Source organism: Wyeomyia smithii, chromosome 3 (genome assembly GCF_029784165.1).
Source record: "Wyeomyia smithii strain HCP4-BCI-WySm-NY-G18 chromosome 3, ASM2978416v1, whole genome shotgun sequence".
NCBI lineage: Eukaryota > Metazoa > Arthropoda > Insecta > Diptera > Culicidae > Wyeomyia > Wyeomyia smithii.
In genome coordinates, this window is record NC_073696.1 from 61,139,536 (window position 1) to 61,162,928 (window position 23,393).

The window sequence follows — 23,393 nt, forward strand, 5'->3', positions numbered from 1 at the left end:
TAAAAAAATAATTTCCAGCATTTGACTTACTTAACTTTGAACGGCTATATCATTTTTTAGGAACACCCTAGCACTTTAGTGTCTTTCGCAAAGTTTTAAGCATCGAAAAACCTACATTTTGAAGTTGTAAAACGTATGGTTTAAGCCTTTCTGAGCTCTCTAGAGAGCAAAATGCGAAAAAGTGGGTTTTCCCGTACAAATTTACATGCAAATTTAAAATGCAATGCGCCAACTAATCGACTTCCGATAAATTTAGGATTGTTTGGGGCCTTAAATGGAACCAAAAAAACTTGGTTCTGGCTTTGTGTTATAAAGTTTCATTTTTCCATATAACGGTTTTCCACCCTATTGTTTATACAACTCCCTATGTCTGTAGAAAAGATAGAAAATATTCACGAATTTGCAAAAAAAAATCGTTGCGCTGACCAGCATTGGAAAAATAGTTGACACGACCATCAATTAATCAATTTAACGGTCTCTCTGCTCCAGATGACGTTTACCTCTATAGCCGACACCGGTAACCACAATGAACAACAGCAAAAGCTATGTGCAGCTATACGGTTTCACTTTCTGCCGTATCCAAGAATGAAATTGAATTGTTTTGAGGCTGTTTTTTTGTATCAAGTTGCACCAAGATTTCTTAATTTAGGCAGTAGTGGCTACGAAGAGATCATAGACGAGGGCAACACACATGCTTTATAGCTAGCCACGCACGCTATATAGCAAGCCACACACGCTATAGGCATGCCACACACGTTATAGACCCCAGTCCGCACAAATGACATGTTGGTGACCTTTAAGAGAAGATCCATTTTCGTATGAAGAATGTGCTCTGTAAATGGTCAGGAATGCTGAAAAAGCGTCGAAAAGGCGAGGCTTAGAGCCTTATACAATCTATTTGCAATTGTCACAAAGTGGTTTGTTAGAAATATTCCACATATACATATATTCAACTTGGTGATATTTATAGGAGAAACCAGAAACGTTTCTATTTTTTTAAATTATCACCGCGAGTGGTGTTTTCATCATAAAATTCATGAATATTTTCCGTAACAAAGTTTCAAAATAAAATAATTTATTCGTGACCAAATCCCGAACATTGCAATTTCAGATTTTTTTATGTCGCCTATATTAACTATATAACATATAATTGAAAACATAAAACAAATTGCGGAATTGCGATAAATGCCAAGAGCTATTTTTACATGCAATCCCATTTTCGTGGGAAAAGTATATGGCCTACCCCTTAAAATTTTCATGCGCCCTCATAAAAATAAGGTTTTAGATTGCATCAGTAAAATTTTGAATATTCTCTAAACACGAAAAATTGAATTTGTTGCTCTTTTTGCGCAAATGTCTGTTCATATGTAGGTCTTGCTATAACCTAGTTACAAATTATATGAACGTTTTCCAGGAAAACGTCTAAATCATATCATGGTTTGATTTTATAATACACACTTCTACCGATTTTAGCAATCATCGTCTCCATTTTAGTGAGCCAACGAACTTTAGGTGTTCGTCACCAATTATTCTTCGTGGCTTCCGTAAAAAAAAGATGCATTCTTCTCGATAACGATCATAGATCCTATCTTGATTCGTCAAAAAAATTACCTGATATGAGTGCTCTTGTGAGAAAATATTAATTCAACGTTAGTTTAAGGGAATATGTGACCTTATTAAAATGAAGTAATCATTTTTTCATTACTTGATTGAAAAGGGATAATTAACCAAATTCCGCCACATTCACATTTAATATACTTTTCCTTTAAAAATTCACGGTGACTTAATAGTAACATTTGTCGGACAAAGCCTGATGTTTACTTTTTCTGATATTTGTTTAAACCAAAAAAGATGATTGCCAAAATCACTGTGACTCATATTTGTTTTAAAATGTCACATATTCTTTTAAACAAAACTTCTGACACATATTTTCTTATGAGAGTCACAGTGACTAATTAAGGAAACTATTGCTATGAAAAGTCACCATGAATTCACCAGAAAAATGTACCCGTACTTCTTAATGACTTGGTGACTATTCTAAGACAAAATGCCACTCGTACTTCAAATTAGCACCGTGACTACTTACTGAGAAAAAATACTTTCGTTTCTGAAGAAAAATAATTTCATCTGTGACCCTTCAGAGCAAAATCAATATATTGTAGTTCAATTGCCACAGAGACAAAAAAATGAAATATTTGTTTTTTTAATTATTGCTTTAGTGTCTCTTGTGAGAAAATTCGCACAAATTTTTTCTATAAAAAGTAACAGTTAATCGATTACAAAAACTGTTTCTATATTATTTTTAAGACATTCACGTGACATTTGTAAGAAAAAAGAACTATTTCATTTGTGACTCTCGTGCGGATTGGGACATGCACACACGCTATATAGCAAGCCACACACGTGTCTAACACGCTATAGATATTCACACACATTATATATGTGCACAGTGTGCACTGCAGACACCCTATATATACATACACGCTGGATGATGGTGGCTTCTCAAACCACCTGGCGGTGCGATTCTCGTTCAGTTTCTGACTGTATTCACCCAAAGATGACTGAATTGGATTACCGCTGGTGGGGTCCAACTCAGATCGAAGATTATGCCGTGTCAAATAAATGTTGTGTGAACTCAGATCGAAGGGGAGCCGAACTGAAAGAGCTAGAAACTGCAGCTCCCCACTACCACCGCCGCTATTGCCCGCTGCTGCTCCGCGCCGCCTTTGCCCACTGCCATTGCTGCTACTGTTCGCCGCTGCTGCCCGCTGCTAGTAAACTGAGCTTGCTTGAAGAGAAGCAGTCACTTACATAGCTCAACGAGTGCATTCCCGGCTAACAAGGTACCCCATTCTGTCGTCCTTTTTAGGGAAAGGCAGCAACTAATCAAAGGTCGACATTTGCGTTTCGACAAGGTTCAACAATTTTCAATAGTACAATAGTTCGAACAATCAGATAACATTACTTCAAAAGATGCATCAAAACGTAAAAATGCAAAGCTTGCTATGTTTTTTTGACGTAAGACTACGTCTAACCGCACTATATCGAGATACATTCTGCGGAAACTAAAACCAAGGTGTAACGTCAGAACGAAAGATTTCAAACGGTAATACTGATGGAACCACATGATGAATCACAATAATCAATATGTCATTGGATTGATAAAATGATGGACAATTTTGTGATTCTTCTGTTATCATTATCACTTCATTGTTAAACAGTGAAAATTTCATAAAAGTTTCAAAGTCGAATTTTCACGAACAATGTACCAATCACATACGAACACGCCTAGCACAGACTTCAAGAATAGGCACCAACTGCCTGCTGTATAGCAGTGGCAAAAAAAAATTGACAGAATATCCCCGTTCCAATAGGTCAAACTAATGTTTGCTTCCATGAGCTCAGACTATTTTGATGTCTTGAAGGTGAAGCCTATTCGGAAAGTTCATAACCATCTCCACTATCAGACAGTTTTACGTTCTGCTGTTAGAATGTTATCAAAACTGATGTCTTGAAAGAAAACATGCTGGCACAGGCAACAATACTGCACCAAGCAATGTATGAATAAAGCGCTGGTCACTTGTCGTGTATCAGTGCAGTAGAACTCGATTTTCATTTGTGTGCAGACAAGTCAAGTGAAGACTACATTGCCGCTGTCGACGCACAGTGGGACGTGTTGGATTAACGCGTAAGTACCTATCGTGTTGCGACCGCTGGAACACATTCGAACTGCCTAAACGGCAATTGTCTTCTTCTTCTTCTTGTTTCGTATAGTAGCAATAGTATCAGAATTCAATATGATTATTCGGATGCCGCAAAATACGCTGCACCGCCGGGGACAACAAAATTCTGTACGTGTCGGTAGAGGCAGATAGCAGGGTATATAAATCTAGTGCATTGTACAGATAAAATGCGTTTTTATTTTTGAACTCTACGCTTTGTATTTCTCAGGTTTATTCAAAAACTAAATATAGGGTATTTTAACACTTGCGTACCTGACCCCTCCAGAACCGAAAAAATGAAAGTTCTTTTACCTGCCATTCAGCAAGATCTAAACCGAATTTGATCCAATCTTTTTTAAAAGATCACATATTTATCATAGTTTTAGGGACAGTACGGGACATCTTGAAATTTTCGTTGTTCCGAATTTATTGAGGGGAACCGTGGTGTAAGTACCCTTCCAGAGACAAAGGCAAGATTGAAGACGGTAGCGAATTTCTGTAAGAAATTTTAACTACCGTTTGTGCAGAGCACATGGACAATTCAATTCGTGGTAATCTTGCCGTGGACTGTGTTGGGAAACGGCAGAAAATCGAGAATTACTTCAAAGAAATAGCTATCGGTTTCCGTTATACTCTACTAGAAAATTTTTTGGAAATAAATATTGAAAATCAGTCCGCGCAAATATATATTTCGACTGTGACATACAGTCATCCTCAGTGCTTATGTCCGCATAAGCACTGAGGAAGACTGTATGTCACAGTCGAAATATATATTTGCGCGGACTGAATTTCAATATTTATTTCCAAAAAAATTTCTAGTAGAGTATAACGGAAACCGATAGCTATTTCTTTGATTTCACAATCACTCTGCTAAGACGCTCGGTATAGATTTTCTAAATTCGAAAATTACTTGTCAAAAGTAAATTTTTCGGCAGGAAAAATTGATAGAAACATAATTATCATAAAATAAAGTCTGCTGTAACATATAAAAAATAAAGGTCTGATGTTGTTTTAAAAGTTCAGTGAGAATATCAGAGGTGTAGTGGTATAAAATATGAATTTTAACGGCACAATCAGATAGCTCAGTAAGATTGAGAAATAGCTACCTAGTGTCTTCAGCAAAGTTTTTTGTTCTGTTATTTTGAAAAAAAATTGCCAAAGACAACGATAAAACATATTGATTTTTAGAGAAAATATTCTTCTTATCTAACTTGTGAGGGATTCATCACGGATCTGTTAATGTCCAAAGAAGGGTCTTTTTTTACTCTGAAACTTTCCCGAAGACAGTCTTGCTCTACAATGTAACGTTTACGAGAAAATGACTCTTGACTACCTTTTTTCAGTTCTGGACCACGAGGAATCCCGGCAGATATTGGACGAGAGGAACGCATCGCGAGCAACAATGCTGTCCAAGGAGCAAGTCCAGGAAGAAGGAAAAAAACGCCGTCGGAAAGAGGAGGAATGCGAAGAACTCGAGCAGCTGCACCGAACAACTTATAAAAATGGGTCCTGAAAAATTCGCCAGCTCGCTGCAACGGCTGTTCGTCGAGATCTGGGAGACAGAAAAGCTACCGGAGAAGTGGAAAGAAGGGGTGATCTGCCACATCTACAAGAAGGGCGACAAACTAGACTGCGAGTACTAGCGAGCGATCACAGTCCTAAATGCCGCCTTCAAAGTGTTCTTCCAATGTCTGACACTATTAACCAGCAGATTTGTAGGAAGTTACCAGGCCCGGCTTCATGGAAGGACGGTCTACGACTGACCAAATCTTTACTCTGCGTTAGATCCTCCAAAAGTGCACACCATCTTTCGTCGATTTTAAAACCGCATACGACACAATAAACCGACAAGAGCTATGGAAATTTCTTGACGAAAACGGCTTTCCGGGGAAGCTGACAAGACTAATTAAGACTACGATCGAGAATGTGAAGTGTTGTGTGAGGATTCGGATGGAACGTCGGACTTCTTTGAGTTCCACAGGGGACTTGCTTAACGTCATGTTGGAAGGTATTATGAGACGGGTTTACCATGCGGGGCACGATTTTCAATAGGTCAGGTAAGGTGCCTACTATGGGTTCCGTAAAAAACCACTGGCGAAAACCCGAGTCTCCACATCAAGTGTATCCTGTACAAACGTTAATAAGGAGGAGTTGCGAACGCTCGGAGTTCTTTAACTTTGTGTGCTAAGAACCATTTTTGGCGGTGTGCAGAAGTACGAAGTCTGGAGGCGTAGGATGAACCACGAGCTTGCGCGCCGGCTAAAGCTGGAAGGATACGCTGGGCAGGGCACCCTGCAAAATTAATGTTCGCTTCAAATCCGGTAGGAACAAGAAGACGAGGGGTGCAAAGAGCGAGATGGATGGACCAGATGGAACACGTTGTGTCCACGTGGAATGTGGATGTGTGTTATTTTATAACTATTCCGAGTTGTTTGTTTTTATAATTTTAATTTTGAACATCAATAACACTGGCCAACACAGGTGAGTCCCTTAAGTTCAAACTGAAAGAAAAATGAAAGGTTCGGTAAACCTTTTAACCAACCAAAATTTGTTTCAGAGACTTAAATGAGTTTTCTCGTGAACTTAACACGAAAGCGACGTACTCGACGAACAGTTACTATGTGACGCTTTGACGTAAGTTAACGCAATTCTACACTGCCTAGAGGTATCCAATTTTCCAGAATTAACTATTACTATAATATTTCTAGTGCAACTATTTTGAACTTTAGGGCAGCATTTTTTGCTTTTGTCGACCAGTTTAAAAAACATGTTCAAAAAAAAAATGAATATGGAGACTCTCTGTTCTGAAAATTCAGGCTACCATATGGTGCAGCATTCGCGCGAGCTCATCAGAAATAAAAAAAATAATCAATTGAGCACCGTTTCAACGCAAGAAAAAAGAAAAAAATATGTGTATCATGATACACACACTAACACAAATACCTGATTGTGAATCAATTCAGACATGAAACGAATAAGAATAATCATTCTAATGAATTGAAGAACTACATCATTTTTCCGGTAGCAGTGCTAAAACTCCTTTTCTTACCTCGATATATAATTAAAGTATCATAAACACAAGTGTTCGAAATTCGCTGCAGTACGATATATGTTTCATTTGAAAGTACGGGCCGAACAACAGCTGGTCCTGAGTATTTTTATGTTTTGTGTCAAGTTTTCCGATCAAAAAGTCATCACTTTATACATTTACTTTGTTCACCATCAATAGCAAACATTCAGAACCTTATCATCAACCACAAAGGCGGTTCTACGGCTTTCATAGCTCGAGTCGAATGAAACAAAAACACATAGAATGCACGCACCAGCAATGCAACGCTACGTGTATAACTTCTTACGACACACCTATCACAAAAAAAAAATAAACTGAACTTACTTGATAGCAACCGAAGCGTAGTTGTCCTGGTCGGAGTTCGTGTCGCTGTGCTGCGGCTCCTCGCCGGCAAAGTGCTGCTGTTTCTCCTCGTTTAGGTAGGAATCCAGCGAAATCATCCGATTATTCCGGAACAACCGTCGGTTCGCCGGCTGCTGTTGTTCCAGTTCTTCGCTAAATAGATCACTATCATTTACCTTACTCCTACAAATGACAAGATCGATACTCGTTCGGCCGCTGCCACGCCGGGTGCAACCGTTCAGCAGGTCCTGAACCTGCCGCATCGAGAGTCCACGCAATCGTTTACCGAGTATGTTGACGATTTCGTCATTCGGTTGAATGGTGCCTTCACTACAATTATTAAAATATTAAAAAAAATCTTCATAATGAATAATAATTACACTTACGTGTACACCAATCCACCCGGCAGGACGTGAGCCACTTTGTATCGATTACTGATTTCTCCCTCGCCATTACCCATGTGGCTCACAATGATGCCCAAGTTATTTGCGTCGTCATTGTTTTCGTCCAGTTTGATAGTCACCAGTTTGAATTCAGTATTTTCGGTGCAATTGTTCAGCACTTTCGACGGAATGTTTGGCAAAAATACGTCCTCTGATTCTAGAATAGACGAAGCCCCGGATTCGTTCACCAGAATTCCGGAATCACAGTCCTCGGTGTCCGCACGGTTGTTCGAAACGGCAAGATGAATGACCGTTCCACCCAGTTCGTCCTCCTGGTGGTGATCCGAAAGCTGCAAACTATGCTGGTTCTTTTCCAAATTCTTCTGAAAATCTGTAAGCCCCGGAAGAGCACCGTAACTTATGCTTCGGCGGTTGTCCGCTGGCTTTGAAGATGATTTTTTGAGAGATTTACAATTTGAGTGTAAAACGCTCTCATCGGTGCTGTTGGTTTTATAGGACGAATTGAAGTAAATTTTGGAGAATAACCTCTGCGTTCGGTCGGACATCGCTCTTATTTTGTTGGTAAAATTGTCCTTCTTTTTCTGGGGCGTTTTGAACCCATTGTTGGCCGCTTCGGCTGCTGCGATTTCTTCATTTTTCAGTGCGTTCAATTTCTGTCGATACATGTTCTCGAAAGTGGTTTCTCGCATCTGCGCAAATCCGTACGTTTCGTCGTGATCTCCGGGAACGTCGTTGGCGGCCATAACGGAACGGTCGCTCTTTGGTTCATCGGTTGCGACTGCGGCTGATAAGTGCTGCTCAGTGGTTGATGGTGTTGTTATTCGACTGCTGCTACTATTACAACTAACGCTACTAGAGATAAGACTTTGGTTTAACTGACTGACCGCCGCTGCTGCCGAAGTGCTGTGGTTGGTGCTATCGGATTCTGTTCGTTCTTTGTTTAGCGCGCAATCTCCGGTACCGGAAAAGTCACTTTCACGATCCTCTCTGGCCCCTTTGATAAAGATTAAGTCGTCAACGGACTTGTACTGTGGACCTTTACTGACACATTCGCTTGTTTCGAAATTTATCGTCTGATAGCAAGACAGTCGTGTATTGCTTAGTGGGTTTTTCTTCTCTTTTTCGCGATAAACTACTGATCGCTGACTCAACGATGGGCTTTTGTCGGCTAGTGAAGTACTGATGTTGCCAATCGATTTACTCAAATTGCGGATCAGGCCTCCTTCACCCGCCGGAGATCCACCATCCAGAGAGCCTTTCTCGCGTTGTAAAATCCGCCTTGAGACGGGAGTACTCGTTCCGCCACTTTGATTCGCTAAAGCTTGCTGCTTGTTCTTAATCCGAATTGGTGATAAATAGCGACCCTTGGGCCTATCCACGACACGTCCCTCCTCGATGTTGTAACAATTGATGGACGATTTTTTGGTCCAGTTAACCGGAGATAAATCTGCAAGTGGAGACAAAAGAAAGCAGCAAATTAAAATTATGATTATTCAGGATCCGTCGGTTCCCACCATTAAAAAAGCGCTTTTTTGGATCTTTGACCCGTGCAAAATGAATAAAAAAAGACGAATGCACCGAACCCGTGACCCACGTCGCGAAAGCAACTAGAACAACACGAGTCGAAATTGTACTGGCGCATCGGGCCAACCGCAAAGCAGTGTTTCTGGTTTTCGTCGAAGAAGGGGTACACTTTTTTTTGTTTTGTTTTGCGAAACACGAAAACGATGATGACGAATTCACGCGTACCGCACCAGCCATCCATCCATCCATCCATCGCCGCATGTGGGTACTTACATACAAAATTGTATCGCAGATGGCATAAGAGTAATGGAAAGAGGCGCATGGTCATGCTGGACTGTGTGTACCATGCTTCCCGCCAGCAGTGCCTGAGAGTGCAGGCATCATCGGTATGCTGCGAACGGTACCTATCAGAAATGTTTTTCTCCAATTTGTGGACGTCGTCATCGCATGAAATCTTTATCGGTGGACTATGTTCAAGACGCTTGATTTTAACCTACTCTGGCAGTTCTTCCCAGCTGGGATTCTAACATAACTATTAGAGCAGTAGTTTGATGGAAACTGTACATTTTGAATTTTAAATTATAATTTAGATTTTCATTCAATAACTACTTTCGTTTGTTAACTGTATATTATTCACTTTTACAAAGCAATTCCCGGAAAAAAATAACATTAAAAAAACCTTAAAAGTTGCTGTAATTGTACATAGTTATACCATAACTTAACTATGTTTTTGAAGTAGAATACTTCTCTCAGGAAGTTCGGCTACATAGGGATGTGAAATGAAAATCTAAAACCGAAAAAAGTGAAAAAAATGTCCAATTTCAAATGCTGATAAATCGGTTAGTATTCGATGGATTTCCTTCGTTCTTGCAGCAATAGATTGGAAAATCTTCTAAGATTCTTCCCACATGCAGATAATTTTAATTGTATTTTTCAAACTATTGTACTATTAAAAATAGTCAAGCCTTGTCAAAACGAAAACTTCGGCCTCTGATTGGTCGTTACATGATTGCTTCCCAAGCACGGTCGACAGAATCATAGACCTTGCCATTTGAAATGTGCTATTTGGCCTATATAAGAGCCTGTTTCACCCGGAGCCGCTCATTATAATGCTAGACTGCACAACAGCAGTCCTCCCTTAGTAGCAGCAGTGGATACAGCAGTAGTAGCAGTGCAGCGAACACCGGCCACAGCTGTGGTATGGCAACGGATAGCGGAGCGCGTCTCTGCATCGATAGCAGGACCAGGTGATGCAGGGCAGCGGATACCAATGGCAACGGAAGCGTCCACTACTGTGGCAACGGGGATAGCGCAGCGGTTGACGTTGGTCTCAGCATCAATATAAGCAGGGCCAGCTGATGCTGTGTGGCATTTTAGTGAAATGCTGTCTTTGAGTGATAGCAGGCACACTAGCAAATGCATCCAATGAAAAGAACGTTCTGGAAAGCTTCTCAGTGTTTATTTTCCCCCAATGAATACTTTATCGCACTGCCAGTGATAACGCAAAGATGTGATCGGCATCTTATCAGACATTGAATTAAACAACAAATTGTCCTTTACAGGATGAAATAAAAACCTAATTGAAGAGTTAATATTTTCTCTTAAATCAATTTACACCTTCAAGAAATTTGGAACATATATATTTGGCTTCATCTCGGTGTCTCACAACGTACTGAATTATCTTTTCCTTCAGTCATGAGCACAACATCCGAAAAGCTTTCATTATCAGCATAAAAAATAATTTTTCGCATAATTAAAATTCAAAAATTATCAAGTCCAAATCATGACAAGCAACTATATTATTGAGAATGGTCAATCCTTGTTGAAGCGCGAAATTCGACTGATCTGATTAGTCGTTAATATGATTGCTTCCCAAGCACGGTCGACGGAATCATAGACCTTGCCATTTTAAATTTGCTATTTGTCTGTATAAGAGTAAGGATGGGAATTATCGACTGAAATGGCTATCGATAGTTATCGATGATTTCCTACTACTATCGATAGGTTTTTCATCCCTATATGAGAGCCTGTTTCAGTCGAAGCCGCTCATAATAGTTCTAGACAGCGACAACAGCAGTCTTCCCTTAGCAGCAGCAGTAGCAGTGCAGTGGATACCAGGCGGATAGCGGCCACAGCTGTGGCATGACAATCGATAGTGCACTAGTTGCAGCGGATCTCAGCATCGATAGCAGCTGGGCCAGCTGATGCAGGGACAGCGGATACCAATAGCAGCGTATAGCGGCCAAAACATTGGCATGGCTACGGATAGCGTAGCAGTTGCAGCGGGTTTAGCATTGATAGCAGCTGATGCAGTGAGGCACTTTAGTGAAATGCAGCATCTGTGCGATAGCGGGCACTAGTAAATGCATTCAATGAAAAGTTGACTCATTTTGACAACACATGAGCCGTCTAGTTTTGAGTGTTTAATCAGCTCTTCACTGTTTATTTTATCACAAGGAATACGTTATTCTCACTGTCAGTGATAACGCCAAGATGTGATCGGTATCATATCCGGTATTGAATTGAACAACAAATTAAAACTACAAGGTATACAGCCCTAGGGGTTGTATGAAATGGTGACGTAGGACTAAATATATAATATATGCTAAACTAAATATTTTTATATGCTGCGCTAAACTGTTCATAGGTAACACTACCGTTTATTTTTGATAGTCGTTATTTTAAAACTAACGATGCATGAATACATGAAAATTTTACACTAGTAGTAGTTGCGAAAATTCTCATAACTCTTATCTTCAAGCATCTATAGTTCTGAAAAAAAACCGATTCAATAATATTCAGTTAGAAATTCGTGCTACAGAACGCTGATAATCGCACCATGAATATTTTGTTGGCCGCGCATAAAATTTGCTCTCCGCTGTGCCCTCCAGTAGCTGTGCTAGCAAAATATCCTTCATCGATCGATGGTAAGTGTTGCTGCCGTATGCAAAATAAAGGTGTAACATAGTTCCGCAGTGCCTGGAAGTTGACTCGTATGTAGCTCTCGTTTCTCAATGTCGCGTACCTTTAACAGCTGCACTGCTCTCGCTTATGTGTAACAAACTAAACTGAAGCTGAATTTTTCACACGCAGTCTTTTGTATCGAGTTTAGCGTAGATTTCACCATTAAGGCGTGGCTACGTAGCTTATAGAAAGAAAGAGAAACAAACCAATACATCTTCAATACTACTGAGTGATTTTCATAAGCATCAAAAGAAAGTTTTTGCTTTCCCGATGCGAAAATCACTCTGGTTCTTAGATTAACTAATTTTCGTTGCTGATATTTGACTGATAACGGTGTTCGAGTGAACACAAACAAACAATTAAACGGGAAAATCACTCAATTTAGCAGTGAAAATTCTTGAAATGAGGGTTATATCTTGTGACAAACTATTCATAGGTAACACTACCGTTTATATTTGGTGCGTCCTGGTCGTTATTGTAAAAATGATTATTTAGAAATAGATTAACATTTCACACTAGTAGTAGTTGTGAAAATTCTCATAACTCTTATCTTCATCATCTAATAGTTCAGAAAAGAACCGATTTCATAATCTTCAGCTCGAAATGTAGCTACAGAATGCTGATGATCACACCACCACCGGTAGCATCGATTATTTCGTTGGCCGCGTATAAAATTTGCTCTCCGCTGTGCCCTCCAGCAGCTGTGCCAGCAAAATATCCTGCAGCGTACGATGGTAACTGTTGCTGCCGTGTGCAGAATACAAGTAACATGCTCCGCGGTGCCTGGAAGTTGACTCGTATGCAGCTCTCGTTTCTCAATGTCGCAAAGCTTAACAGCTGCACCGCACTCGCTATTGTGGAACAAACTAAACTGAAGCTGAATTTTCCACACGCAGTCTTTTGTATCGAGTTCAGCGTAGATTTATACCATTAAGGCGTGGCCACATAGCTTATAGAATGAAAGAGAAACAAACCAAAACATCTTCAATACCATTGAGTCATTTTCATAAGCATCAAAAGAAAATTTTTGCTTTCCCGATGCGAAAATCACTCTGGTTCTTAGACTAACTAATTTTCGTTGCTAATATCTGACTGATAACGGTGTTCGAGTGAACACAAACAAACAATTAAACCGGAAAATCACTCAATTCAGCAGTAAAAATTCTTGAAATGATGGTTATATCTTGTTGTGATAAACTATTCATAGGTAACACTACCGTTTATCTTTGGTGCGTCCTGGTCGTTATTGTAAAAATGAATATTTAGAAATAGATGAACATTTCACACTAGTAGTAGTTGTGAAAATTCTTATAACTCTTATCTTCATCATCTTATAGTTCTAAAAAGAACCGATTTCGTAATCTTCAGCTCGAAATGTATGCTACAGAATGCTGATGATCACAGCACCACCGGTAGCATCGATTATTCTGTTGGCCGCGTATAAAATTTGCTCTCCGCTGTGCCCTCCAGCAGCTGTGCCAGCAAAATATCCTGCAGCGTACGATGGTAACTGTTGCTGCCGTGTGCAGAATAAAGGAACATGCTCCGCGGTGCCTGGAAGTTGACTCGTATGCAGCTCTCGTTTCTCAATGTCGCGAAGCTTTAACAGCTGCACCGCACTCGCTATTGTGGAACAAACTAAACTGAAGCTGAATTTTCCACACGCAGTCTTTTGTATCGAGTTCAGCGTAGATTTTTACCATTAAGGCGTGGCCACGCAGCTTAGACAAATACAAACAAACCAAAACACTTTGTTGAGTCAAAATATGTAGGCAGTGGAATTTATTTCGTCCATGTTATTGTTATCTGTGCTTGGGAAGCAAGCCAATAACGAGGGAAATATATGGGAAAGCTTGACCTTGGAACTTTTCACCTTTTTCCACCATTAAGCAGTAAAGCAACAATGTTGAACATAATATCAAAAAATTGTTACACATTTTATCTATTCACCGACATATAAATGACTAAGATGCATTAAGTCGTTCGCTTGCTATAACCGTTTGAAATCTGACGCAACATTTGCCAGTTTCATTTTCATTTTCACAACGTGTAATCTAGTATAGAAAACGAAGACGTAGTCCTACGTCAAAAATTAAAAAATTACTGACACGCAAGCAGCCGGGTTAACTTTCTTGTAAAAAGTATTCTACTTCATTCTTGCGGTCGTGGCTTTGCACACAACCCTCCTGTGATTTTTCATTGTAAATACATCAATTTTACAATTAATATCATTGTCCAGAACAATAAAAAACATCGTTCTTGCCATTTTTACCATGAAAAAGGGGGGTCGTTATGTATCTTAACAGCATTTTTTCAGGCATTTTTCCCATACATTTAGAAGTCACTGACAATGTTTTTCATGGTAAATTTATTGTCGATGGTAGATTCAACAACAAAAAACGTTGTAAAACATGATAATGATAGCAATCGTTTGCAAGCTTCTAGTAAAAATACTGTGTTTTTTACGGTTACTATAAAAAACATTGTCCGTTTACTGTTCTCACCGCAAAATACATTGTAAATTTTTTTTCGGGAAAGCCTTGATGCTACATTCCGATTCGGAACTTGACATTCTGTTTATTTATACCCAGACTTCGCAGCCGACTGTTTAGTGTACAGGACAATTGCGGAGCTGGCGCTACGATCCTACTGACACTAACAGTTTCCCCCGAGCGGAGACTCGAACCTATGACGGCTGGCTTTTTAGGTCAGCATCGTACCTCGAGACCATCTGGGAGATCGCTTCACTTTCACATAATTGCTAAAATGACCCAAATGCAATTATAACGAAAATAAAAAAAAAACTTTTTTAAAGTTTTTTTCTGTTCATATTTATTCAATAATTACATACTCAGATGTATCTTCTAATAAAAATAAGGTCAAACAGTGCATTTTCAACTGCCAAAACACCATCTATAAAAACGCAAATAGCGGTCAAGTAGGCAAGCTTAAACGACGAGTGGCGAGAAAATCAGAGAGGTATTTTGATATATATTTTTATAATAGCCAATTGAACTTCAAATGCCGTTTTTTTAACACAAAACACGTATATCGATAACACGTTTATATTCGTACATATGACAATCAGTGATGGGCACTGTTCCGCTAATTCGCTAATCGCTAATTAGCGACGCTAATATTCAGTTAGCGGTTAGGCGATTTCGCTAATTCTTGTGCTGGTTAGCGAACTATTAGCGTCGCTAAAATTAGGGCCTTTGAAACGCTAGTCGCTAATTCGCTGATTTTGTACAGAAGCGATAATTGATAATTGAACCTTGTTTGAATGAAGCATACGTTCCAAAGTAACTTTCGCAGTAAAGCAGGGTCGGATTTAGGCACTGGGGGGCCCGGGGCAAATTTGTTTGGGAGGCCCTCTTTTCTTAAAACATTTAAAGGTAACGTTCTGGAAGGTGACGAGCGAAAAAAAGGTCGCTCCAGGACTAGGGGGGTCCTTGAATCGGGAAGCCCGAGGCATTTTCCCCTTTGCCCCCCTTCAAATCCGGGCCTGCAGTAAAGTTTGTTCATCATTCGGAGCAATTTATGTACGCCATCAGCAACTAATAGTTTTCCAGTTCGAGCTTCTAGAATGAATTTTCCGACCAGTGATATCTTTATTGTTTTGAATATCTCTCCCCTTACGACACAAGTGCAAGACATTTTTTTTACTTTACAATGGGATTACAGTTATCGTACGAACCACAGGAGCATCTAGATTGAATTTTTTGCACGCCAAAAACTTCTGTAAATTGCAATGTGCTTGAAATTATGGCAACTTCTTCTTTCGATTCAGATAATAATTGAACTTTTAAAAAAATATTTCCAAAAAGTGTCTTTTTTACATACAAGTGATTACTGCTTTTGTTGCTTTTTGTTTTTACAAAATCCTCAAGAATGTACACCGTTTTGTGAATTTTGAAAAGGTCAGAAATCGCCGCAGCGAAGCGCACGCGTAAATGTGTTGCTATGACAATTGTTCACTGGTCTCGGAGCTGCAGGTTATTTATTTATTTATATTTATTTCCATCTGACCCGCAGTGGTCTTAATGGAATGTTGATACACTAACAATAACAAACAAAGAACAAAGTGCAATTTTTAAACTATCTTATTCACTATATGAATCGTCTTAACCTATTCTTGAAAACGTCAATGGTTACATTAAAGTCAAAATAGTCAAAAATCTATTGAATACGTTACACATCGCCCTAGGTTCGTTCTGGCCGTAGTTGGTACGTTGGTAGTCAAGTCGTAGAAAGTTCCATGATCTCAGGCTTCTCGCAGGCACATAGATGTTGAGTTGAGAGAGAATGGCCGGGGCATCAATTTGTCCAGCAATAAGTTTCCCCACAAAAACAGCTCTCAATATATTTCTACTTTTTGCTAAAGTGTCTATATCCAGTAAACGGCAGCGATCAATGTATGGAGGAAGCTCACTCGGGTTACTCCATGGTAGAGTACGTAGTGCATAACGAATGAACCTGCTTTGCACTGACTCAATTCTATTCTTCCGAATCTCCACATTAGGGCACCAAACAACGACAGATGTTTCTAGCACCGACCGCACCAGGGAAAAATATAATGAACGCAGGCAATATGGGTCTGAAAATTCTATAGCGATTCGAATTATGAACCCTAGGTTTCTATTCGCTTGTGCAATTATGCTCGTGTAGTGATCTCTAAAGGACATTTGAGAATCTAAGAGCACACCAAGATCCTTAACTACAGTGACTCTTTCAAGCGGCTGTCCAAAGATTGTGTAACTCCATAGGATTGATTTTTTTCTACGGGTGAATGAAATCGCAGAGCATTTGGAGATACTAACTGTCAGGAAATTGCGTATGCACCAGTTATAGAAAGCATCAATGTACTGCTGTAGTTCCTCACAGTTAGCTGTAGATCTTACGATGAGGAAAATCTTCAAATCATCGGCGTAGATTAATTTACATCCTGGCGGAATGACAAAACAAACATTGTTAAAGAACAAGGAAAATAGCAACAGTCCAAGGTTGCTTCCTTGAGGCACGCCCGACAAGTTCACAAAACTGTATGACTCGCTGTTTCCTAGTTTCACAGACAGAGTACGACCAACTAAGTAAGATTGAAGCCAGCCGACCAGATTCGATGTTGCACCCAGCCGCTCAACTTTCGCCAACAAGATGTTGTGATCCACGCGATCAAATGCTGCTTTGAGATCAGTGTAAATAGAGTCTACTTAGGCACCATCTTCCAAATGTTTGATACAATGAGAAAAGAACTGTAGCAGATTCGTTGTTGTAGATCTTCCAGGAAAGAAACCATGTTGGTCTACCGAGATGTTCGCTTTGCTTTCGCGAAGCAGGACGCCTCCTACTAATACTTCAAAAAGTTTGGACCCAGCGCATAATGAAGTTATCCCGCGATAGTTAGCTATATTCTGTTCATCCCCTTTTTTGAAAACTGGGAACATTGTTGATTTTTTCCAGCGCTCTGGAAACACTCCTTGCGCCAGCGACTGGTTAAATATTAATTTTAATGGAGCACAAAGGGCAGTAGCACATTTTTTAAATACACTGGCAGGAATTCCGTCTGGACCAGGTATCATAGATGACTTTAATTTCTTTATTCCAAGCATGATATCATCGTCAATGAATCGAACATTGCCTAGATTCATAACATTGTTTGGAACGTTTTGAAGAGCATTTTCTACCTGTATAGCGCTGGCAGGGGATGCGTTGAATACTCTAGAGAAGTGCTTGGCAAACAAGTTGCAGATGCCATCGTGAGCGTTTGCAACTTCTCCTTCTAAAAACATATGCGAAGGGAGTCCGTTATGACGCAGCGGCAGCGCCTGAACAAGAAGGTCTAGTCGACTTTCCCTGCAAATCGCGATGTGGCGGTGGTGATGGACTACGACACCTGACTCACCCTGGATGGCAACAACTGGCAGGGCACTTCGTATTTAACTTCCCCCACGAAGAAAGTAAGCACCGACGCCTCGAGTTGAAGTTCATTTAACATACAAAGTTTCCCAAGAGGGTGCTGCTGTGATTGACAATCAGCGAGAGGGGGCTGCCGCTCTTCTTTCGCTCCAGACTGGCCGTGAACGAGGTTGGCGAGCTAGCCCAACGTCCTCAAGTTGCGTCTCATCGAAGATTTCTGGGCAAATCTAAAGCGTGAGATCTACTCCAACAATTTTGTCGCGAAAACTGAGGAGGAATTGGTAAATATAACGAAGAAAGAACCCAAAACAAGCCTACATGCATGTTTTCGTCCGCGATGGCAAATGCAAGTAAGCTAACGTAATTACCTTTCATGGGTAATTTATCAAATCAATTATCTGTCTTAGTTATTTTTTACCACCATCTGAATAAAGTTTTATTTTACCGCAAATGTTACAGCTATCGATTGCAAAATTAGCTACGTCCAAATGCAGAAAATACTATTTAATTTTGCAAACAATTATACTATTGAAAATTGTCAAGCCTGGTCAAAACGCAAATTTTGACCAAACAAAGTTGAGCTGCTTTCCCTTGCACGGTCGACAGAATATTTTATCTATTTAACCGGAAATGCACTCCTTGGATTAAAAGAGAGTCTGATGCTGATCAAACAAATCATTTTATCATTTTTGTTGTTGTTCATTGTCATCACTGGTACCAGTTTGATGAACACGTCATCTGGAGCCGAGGAGCAGCGAAGTACCTGACCCTTATTCCGAATACGGGACCAGCAGAATATTTTGTTGGGAGTGGTACCTCAGTTTGATGATGGCAGTTTTGGCAACGGGTTGCTTTAAAACTACTTTATTTTTTGTCTAGGCCAGTGTTTCGAAGATCATCAGGGCAACTGCGATTTACAGTGTACTGGTACTGGATAGCAGTACCCTTAACACAGAGCAGAGAGCGAATTTCTAATAACAGAGGATAGCATGCAATGCTACCGATGGCGATCATCAGAATTTTGCAGCAAGTATTTTCAGTTCTGTTTAGAATTCAGTTCTTTTTAGAATCATGAACCATTAAACGAGAGTTTTTTTTTTATTCTCGCTTATTTTCCGTCGGTCTAGTTCCGCTACTTTTGTGGCCAATCACCGACGCCCAGGGAGGCGACTCCACACCCAGGACCCTAACTCACGACCCGTTTATTAACGGACCGGCGCCAACGGCTTTACTTCCTCATGCGATGGAAGGCGTGATCCGAGAGATTTTTCGCCTCAGAAAATCTCCCGGTGTCGGCTAGGATTGAATCTAGACCAGTTGGGTTGGTTGTGAGTGGATCACGCCACCTCACAACCATCGACACCTATGTCGGCGGTGGGATTCGAACCCAGGCGTCGAGCGTGGTTGGCGGAGACGTTACCAACCACACTAGGCCCCCGCTGAACGAGAGTTATAGTGTTAATATTTTCTATATGTCATGCAAGTGTTGTGACTCACTAACAAACTAATTTGCTCACATATATCAACTCAATCTAACAATGAAAACTACCCAGTCTTGAGTTGTTTCATGAGTATACAAAATTTATTTTTTGGGAGAGTTCAAAATTCGAGAAGAATAATGTCATTTTTAAAAAGTCATATTGAAAATCAATCGTATCATGATCATGTTGAAAAGGTATCATTCAAACAGGAAAGTTAAGAATAAAAATAAGGTCGGCCCCTTCTTGTTGGCTTATGATGTTTTCATTTTTCAGGGTAAAACTTTAAAGCTTTATAACTTCATTGTGTTTAGTCGAAACCGAACATGTTCTTTTTACACATTATTGTTGGTCTTATTTACATAAGCGCATCCAACTGCGCAAAATAAATACGCGAATAAAACACAAACACATACAAAGACTAGCGTGAAAGTTCATTAGAGTTGTTTTACTTATAGGATGTACGTTCTACTGATAGTTATCCTATAGTCACAAGAAATAACACAGTAAATCAATCTGTCACCAACTTGATTCAATTATAAATGAAGTACCGATCTCGATAAACTCACCTCCAATTTTTTGGACTATTCGTGGAATTCCTCGATTGGAACTTATAATAATACACAATGGCACAACTGGCGAACTCCGCGTGTGTTCCTTCTTAAAGTTAATTACGTTCCCGGTGCGAAAGTCTTCACCCGTGAGTGAGCAGCAAAACCACTATGGAAGCATTAGCGACCACGCGGGGACCGATCGTCACCGTTCATCACTTCGCCGAGCGAGAAAGCAGAGCTACGAATGGAACGCATACGTCCTCGGTTGGGGCCAGGTTCATAAATATTACGCGCATCGCGTGACGATCGCGACTTGGCTACTGATGCGTACTGGCTACTGTGTATTAGTACGGTTTGACACTTGATCGGGTTGCAAAGAATCATAAAGTAAGCCAAGGAGACGAGCGGCATGAAAAGCTTGTGTGTGAGTGAGTGATAAGTGCACTTTGACGTATTCTAGGGTGGGTCCCATGAATAAATTTTCACCCGCGGAATTGCTTGAAATAAGCATTTATAAAATTACTCTGTATTTTACATTTTTATTAATCCTCATGTATAATAAGCTTAATTGCTTGTTCGATTTGCAGTAAATATCATGGTACGTTTAACCTGACTAAAAATCAATAAAAAACACCTCGTCGACAAAAACAGCTGTTGGTAAAAATACAAAGTTCAGTTTTTATATAAATCATATCCAAGGTGGTAGATTTGGATTAGAAGTTTAACCTTCTAATTTTTGGAGGCCATTTTGCAGTGAACCTAACAATTACTAATTACTAATTATTCACTTATAAAAAACAACCTCTATCATTCATTAAAAGAACAATTTACAGCGTTTAAAATTGTCGTAATTTCACGCCAATATTTTTTTTTACGATAAAAACACATTTGTTTCGTTGTATTAATTGTGTGTTTGTAGAATACAAGCCGACAGGAAACATTGCTCTTGTTATTATTGTTAGTTAATATTTTGCTGTAGCTCTTAAAACTGTGTAAAGAAGAAGGTTTTAATATGTACAGAGGAAGATGATAAAAAAAAAACATTTAAACAATCATCAAGAATTTATTCAATACCAGCGTTACTTAATTTTATAAAAAACAACAACAGTAGCCAAAGTGGACGCGTGCTGCTGCCAATTTTGCGATATCATTCCAAACATATGGGAGGATAGATGACAGCAAGTTTGGCCTCTAGCTGGTGGGTGTTACGTTCGTCAGCCTGGTCACGTCCAGTAAGTTCATAATATTTTAATTCTTTGATAGACGCACATTTAAACACCGCCGCCGCTCGATTGAGTTCTTTCCTTGCCGTTGAGTTGTTTCTTCTACGTGCGTAACGAAAATACTAGCAACGCCTGCGCTCAGACCGAAAAGCAGCGCTTTGGTTTTGTTTTGGGTTTACGGCTTTCAAATCACTGCTGCCGCCTATTTAGCCGTCTAATTTGTCAGATAACCATCAATTTTACAAACAGACAATAACGGTTCGCTTTCAATATACCTAATACCGACTCCCAAGCAACCCACAAAGATCGATGGACAAAAGCGCGTAAACGTATTATCCATACATTAGCTTCGGATAAAATAAATCAAAGCTTTAGTGCCAACAGCAGACCATTTCTCGATTTCATTATACGTGACAAAATGGTTATACCCAATTGTCTTGGTTGGGAGTTGGAATTTCAAGTATTCAATTCTTCAAGAACAAAGAATAAACTTGCAATGTTCTTTTACGAAAAAAAAAACACAAATGTACAATAAAAATGCAAATTCACTCTCCGATTCCGTGAAATCGACAGTAAATTTAAGTGCGTTTTAATACATCCGATTTCAAAACGAAATACACGAGAACGATCCACCCGCTATTAGTTTTTAATCGAAAATATCTTGCATCGTGTTAAATTTACGACGCTTTTGACACCCATCCCATCGGCACGGTGCCATCCTATTGGCGGAGGTGATTGCTGAGAAGATTATCCCACGCATCCCACGGTGCATTCCTGGGGCCGAGGCTATGCAGGCAGGTATCGGGTCGATTCGCTACGGTGTATCAAGAATGAGCGCACATGTCGATTTGGAATGATTGAGACAAGTTTGCTGGTGGGGTGTTTTGATTACAAATTTGATTACAATCTAGATAGAACCATCATTCGAAGATCGTCCATTTGTTACGCCATGTTGAATCACACTTGGAAGCTGGGAGTTGGGTGTCAGGGTGTTTTTTCAACGGAACACAGTTCTAGAAGACCACCGCAGCCTTGGCAATCTCTAGATTTTTTTAAGTTTTTGTTATCTGTTTTTTTTTTTTTATTATTATTAGCATGAAATGATTTGCTGCTGAGTGTTACAGAAAGGACATACCAAAAATTTCGAAAATATGAAATATGCGACGTCTACAGTCAACCCTCCATGTTTTCCTTTACTTGATGGTATCCTCTCGATTTTCCATATAAACTCATTCCTGGTTGATGGTCTCGCATAATAATTATGCTCGTTGTTTGGTATCTTTGAGTCGTAATTGTTTTTATGTTTTATTTATCAAACGTGAAAATCCTGATTAAAAGCGCATCTGGATCTTAGTTTTCAATAAAGATGAAGAAAATCGAAAAACTAAAATTCAATATGTGCATAGCATTTCCCCAAGAATCGAGAATATCAATGAATTGAATAGAAAAATAAATAAAATAGTGTACAAATTCCGTGTACTTACTGTTCTGACAATACTGAAAACCGTGAAAATGGCGAGTTAATAAAGTTCAGATCGGCAATCTCCATAGCAAAAAACGATTATAGACAGGTGCGAGTCCTGTAAGTTTTTGTGAGCCAAGTTAGACATATCCTTTCATCGTCAGAAATAAAGCACCGAACGAGTTTACTTCTGCATCTCCATCGACTGTGACGGAAAGGAAGGTACATATTTGTCACCGTGGTAAGTGACTGATTTTTTTTTATTTTTATTGACTCTTCGTCTTACGTTTATTCACCGAGTTCCGGTAATTACTCCTACCAAGTATAGGCAATAATAATTGCCTGCAGAGTTATTCATTCAATTGTGTGTGCCGCTCTGACCTTCGTTTTTCGAATTCAATGTGAGGGATGGTCAAAATGGGGATGGGGTTCGAACTCATGACTATTCGCTCTACAAAGCGGTCTCTATAACCTTGAGACTAAGTAGACCCGGAAAAATTAAAGTAATCAATTTCAAGCAGTATTGAGACGAAATACGCGAGATGTATAAGGTGAAATACAAACATAAGCATATCAATTTGTTTGTTATCTCTTTCAGATTATAAAACTGATTCGGAAAACTTTTTCAATAGTCCATTAAGACAAGACAATAGTCCATTAAGAGAAGACAATTTCAATTCCCTCGAACGTTTAGGCAGTTTGAGTTGATTGAAATTAAATTAATTTTTCTGTGA

General features: G+C 39.6%; 1 protein-coding gene across 7 annotated transcripts in view; it reads right to left on the minus strand.

The window, feature by feature from the left end:
- The window catches only part of LOC129733192 (uncharacterized), a 163,513-nt gene that overhangs the window by 3,297 nt on the left and 136,823 nt on the right, over positions 1-23,393 (minus strand). For 6 of the 7 annotated variants that reach the window (XM_055694831.1, XM_055694833.1, XM_055694829.1 and 3 more), the window contains 2 exons: positions 7,521-8,985; positions 7,117-7,464 (listed from right to left, as the gene is read on the minus strand). In XM_055694831.1, the coding sequence (XP_055550806.1) occupies positions 7,117-7,464; positions 7,521-8,985 (1,813 nt within the window). Of the gene's footprint in view, positions 1-7,116; positions 7,465-7,520; positions 8,986-9,052; positions 9,339-23,393 lie in introns of those variants that run through there. The other variant, XM_055694836.1, reaches the window with a different exon arrangement.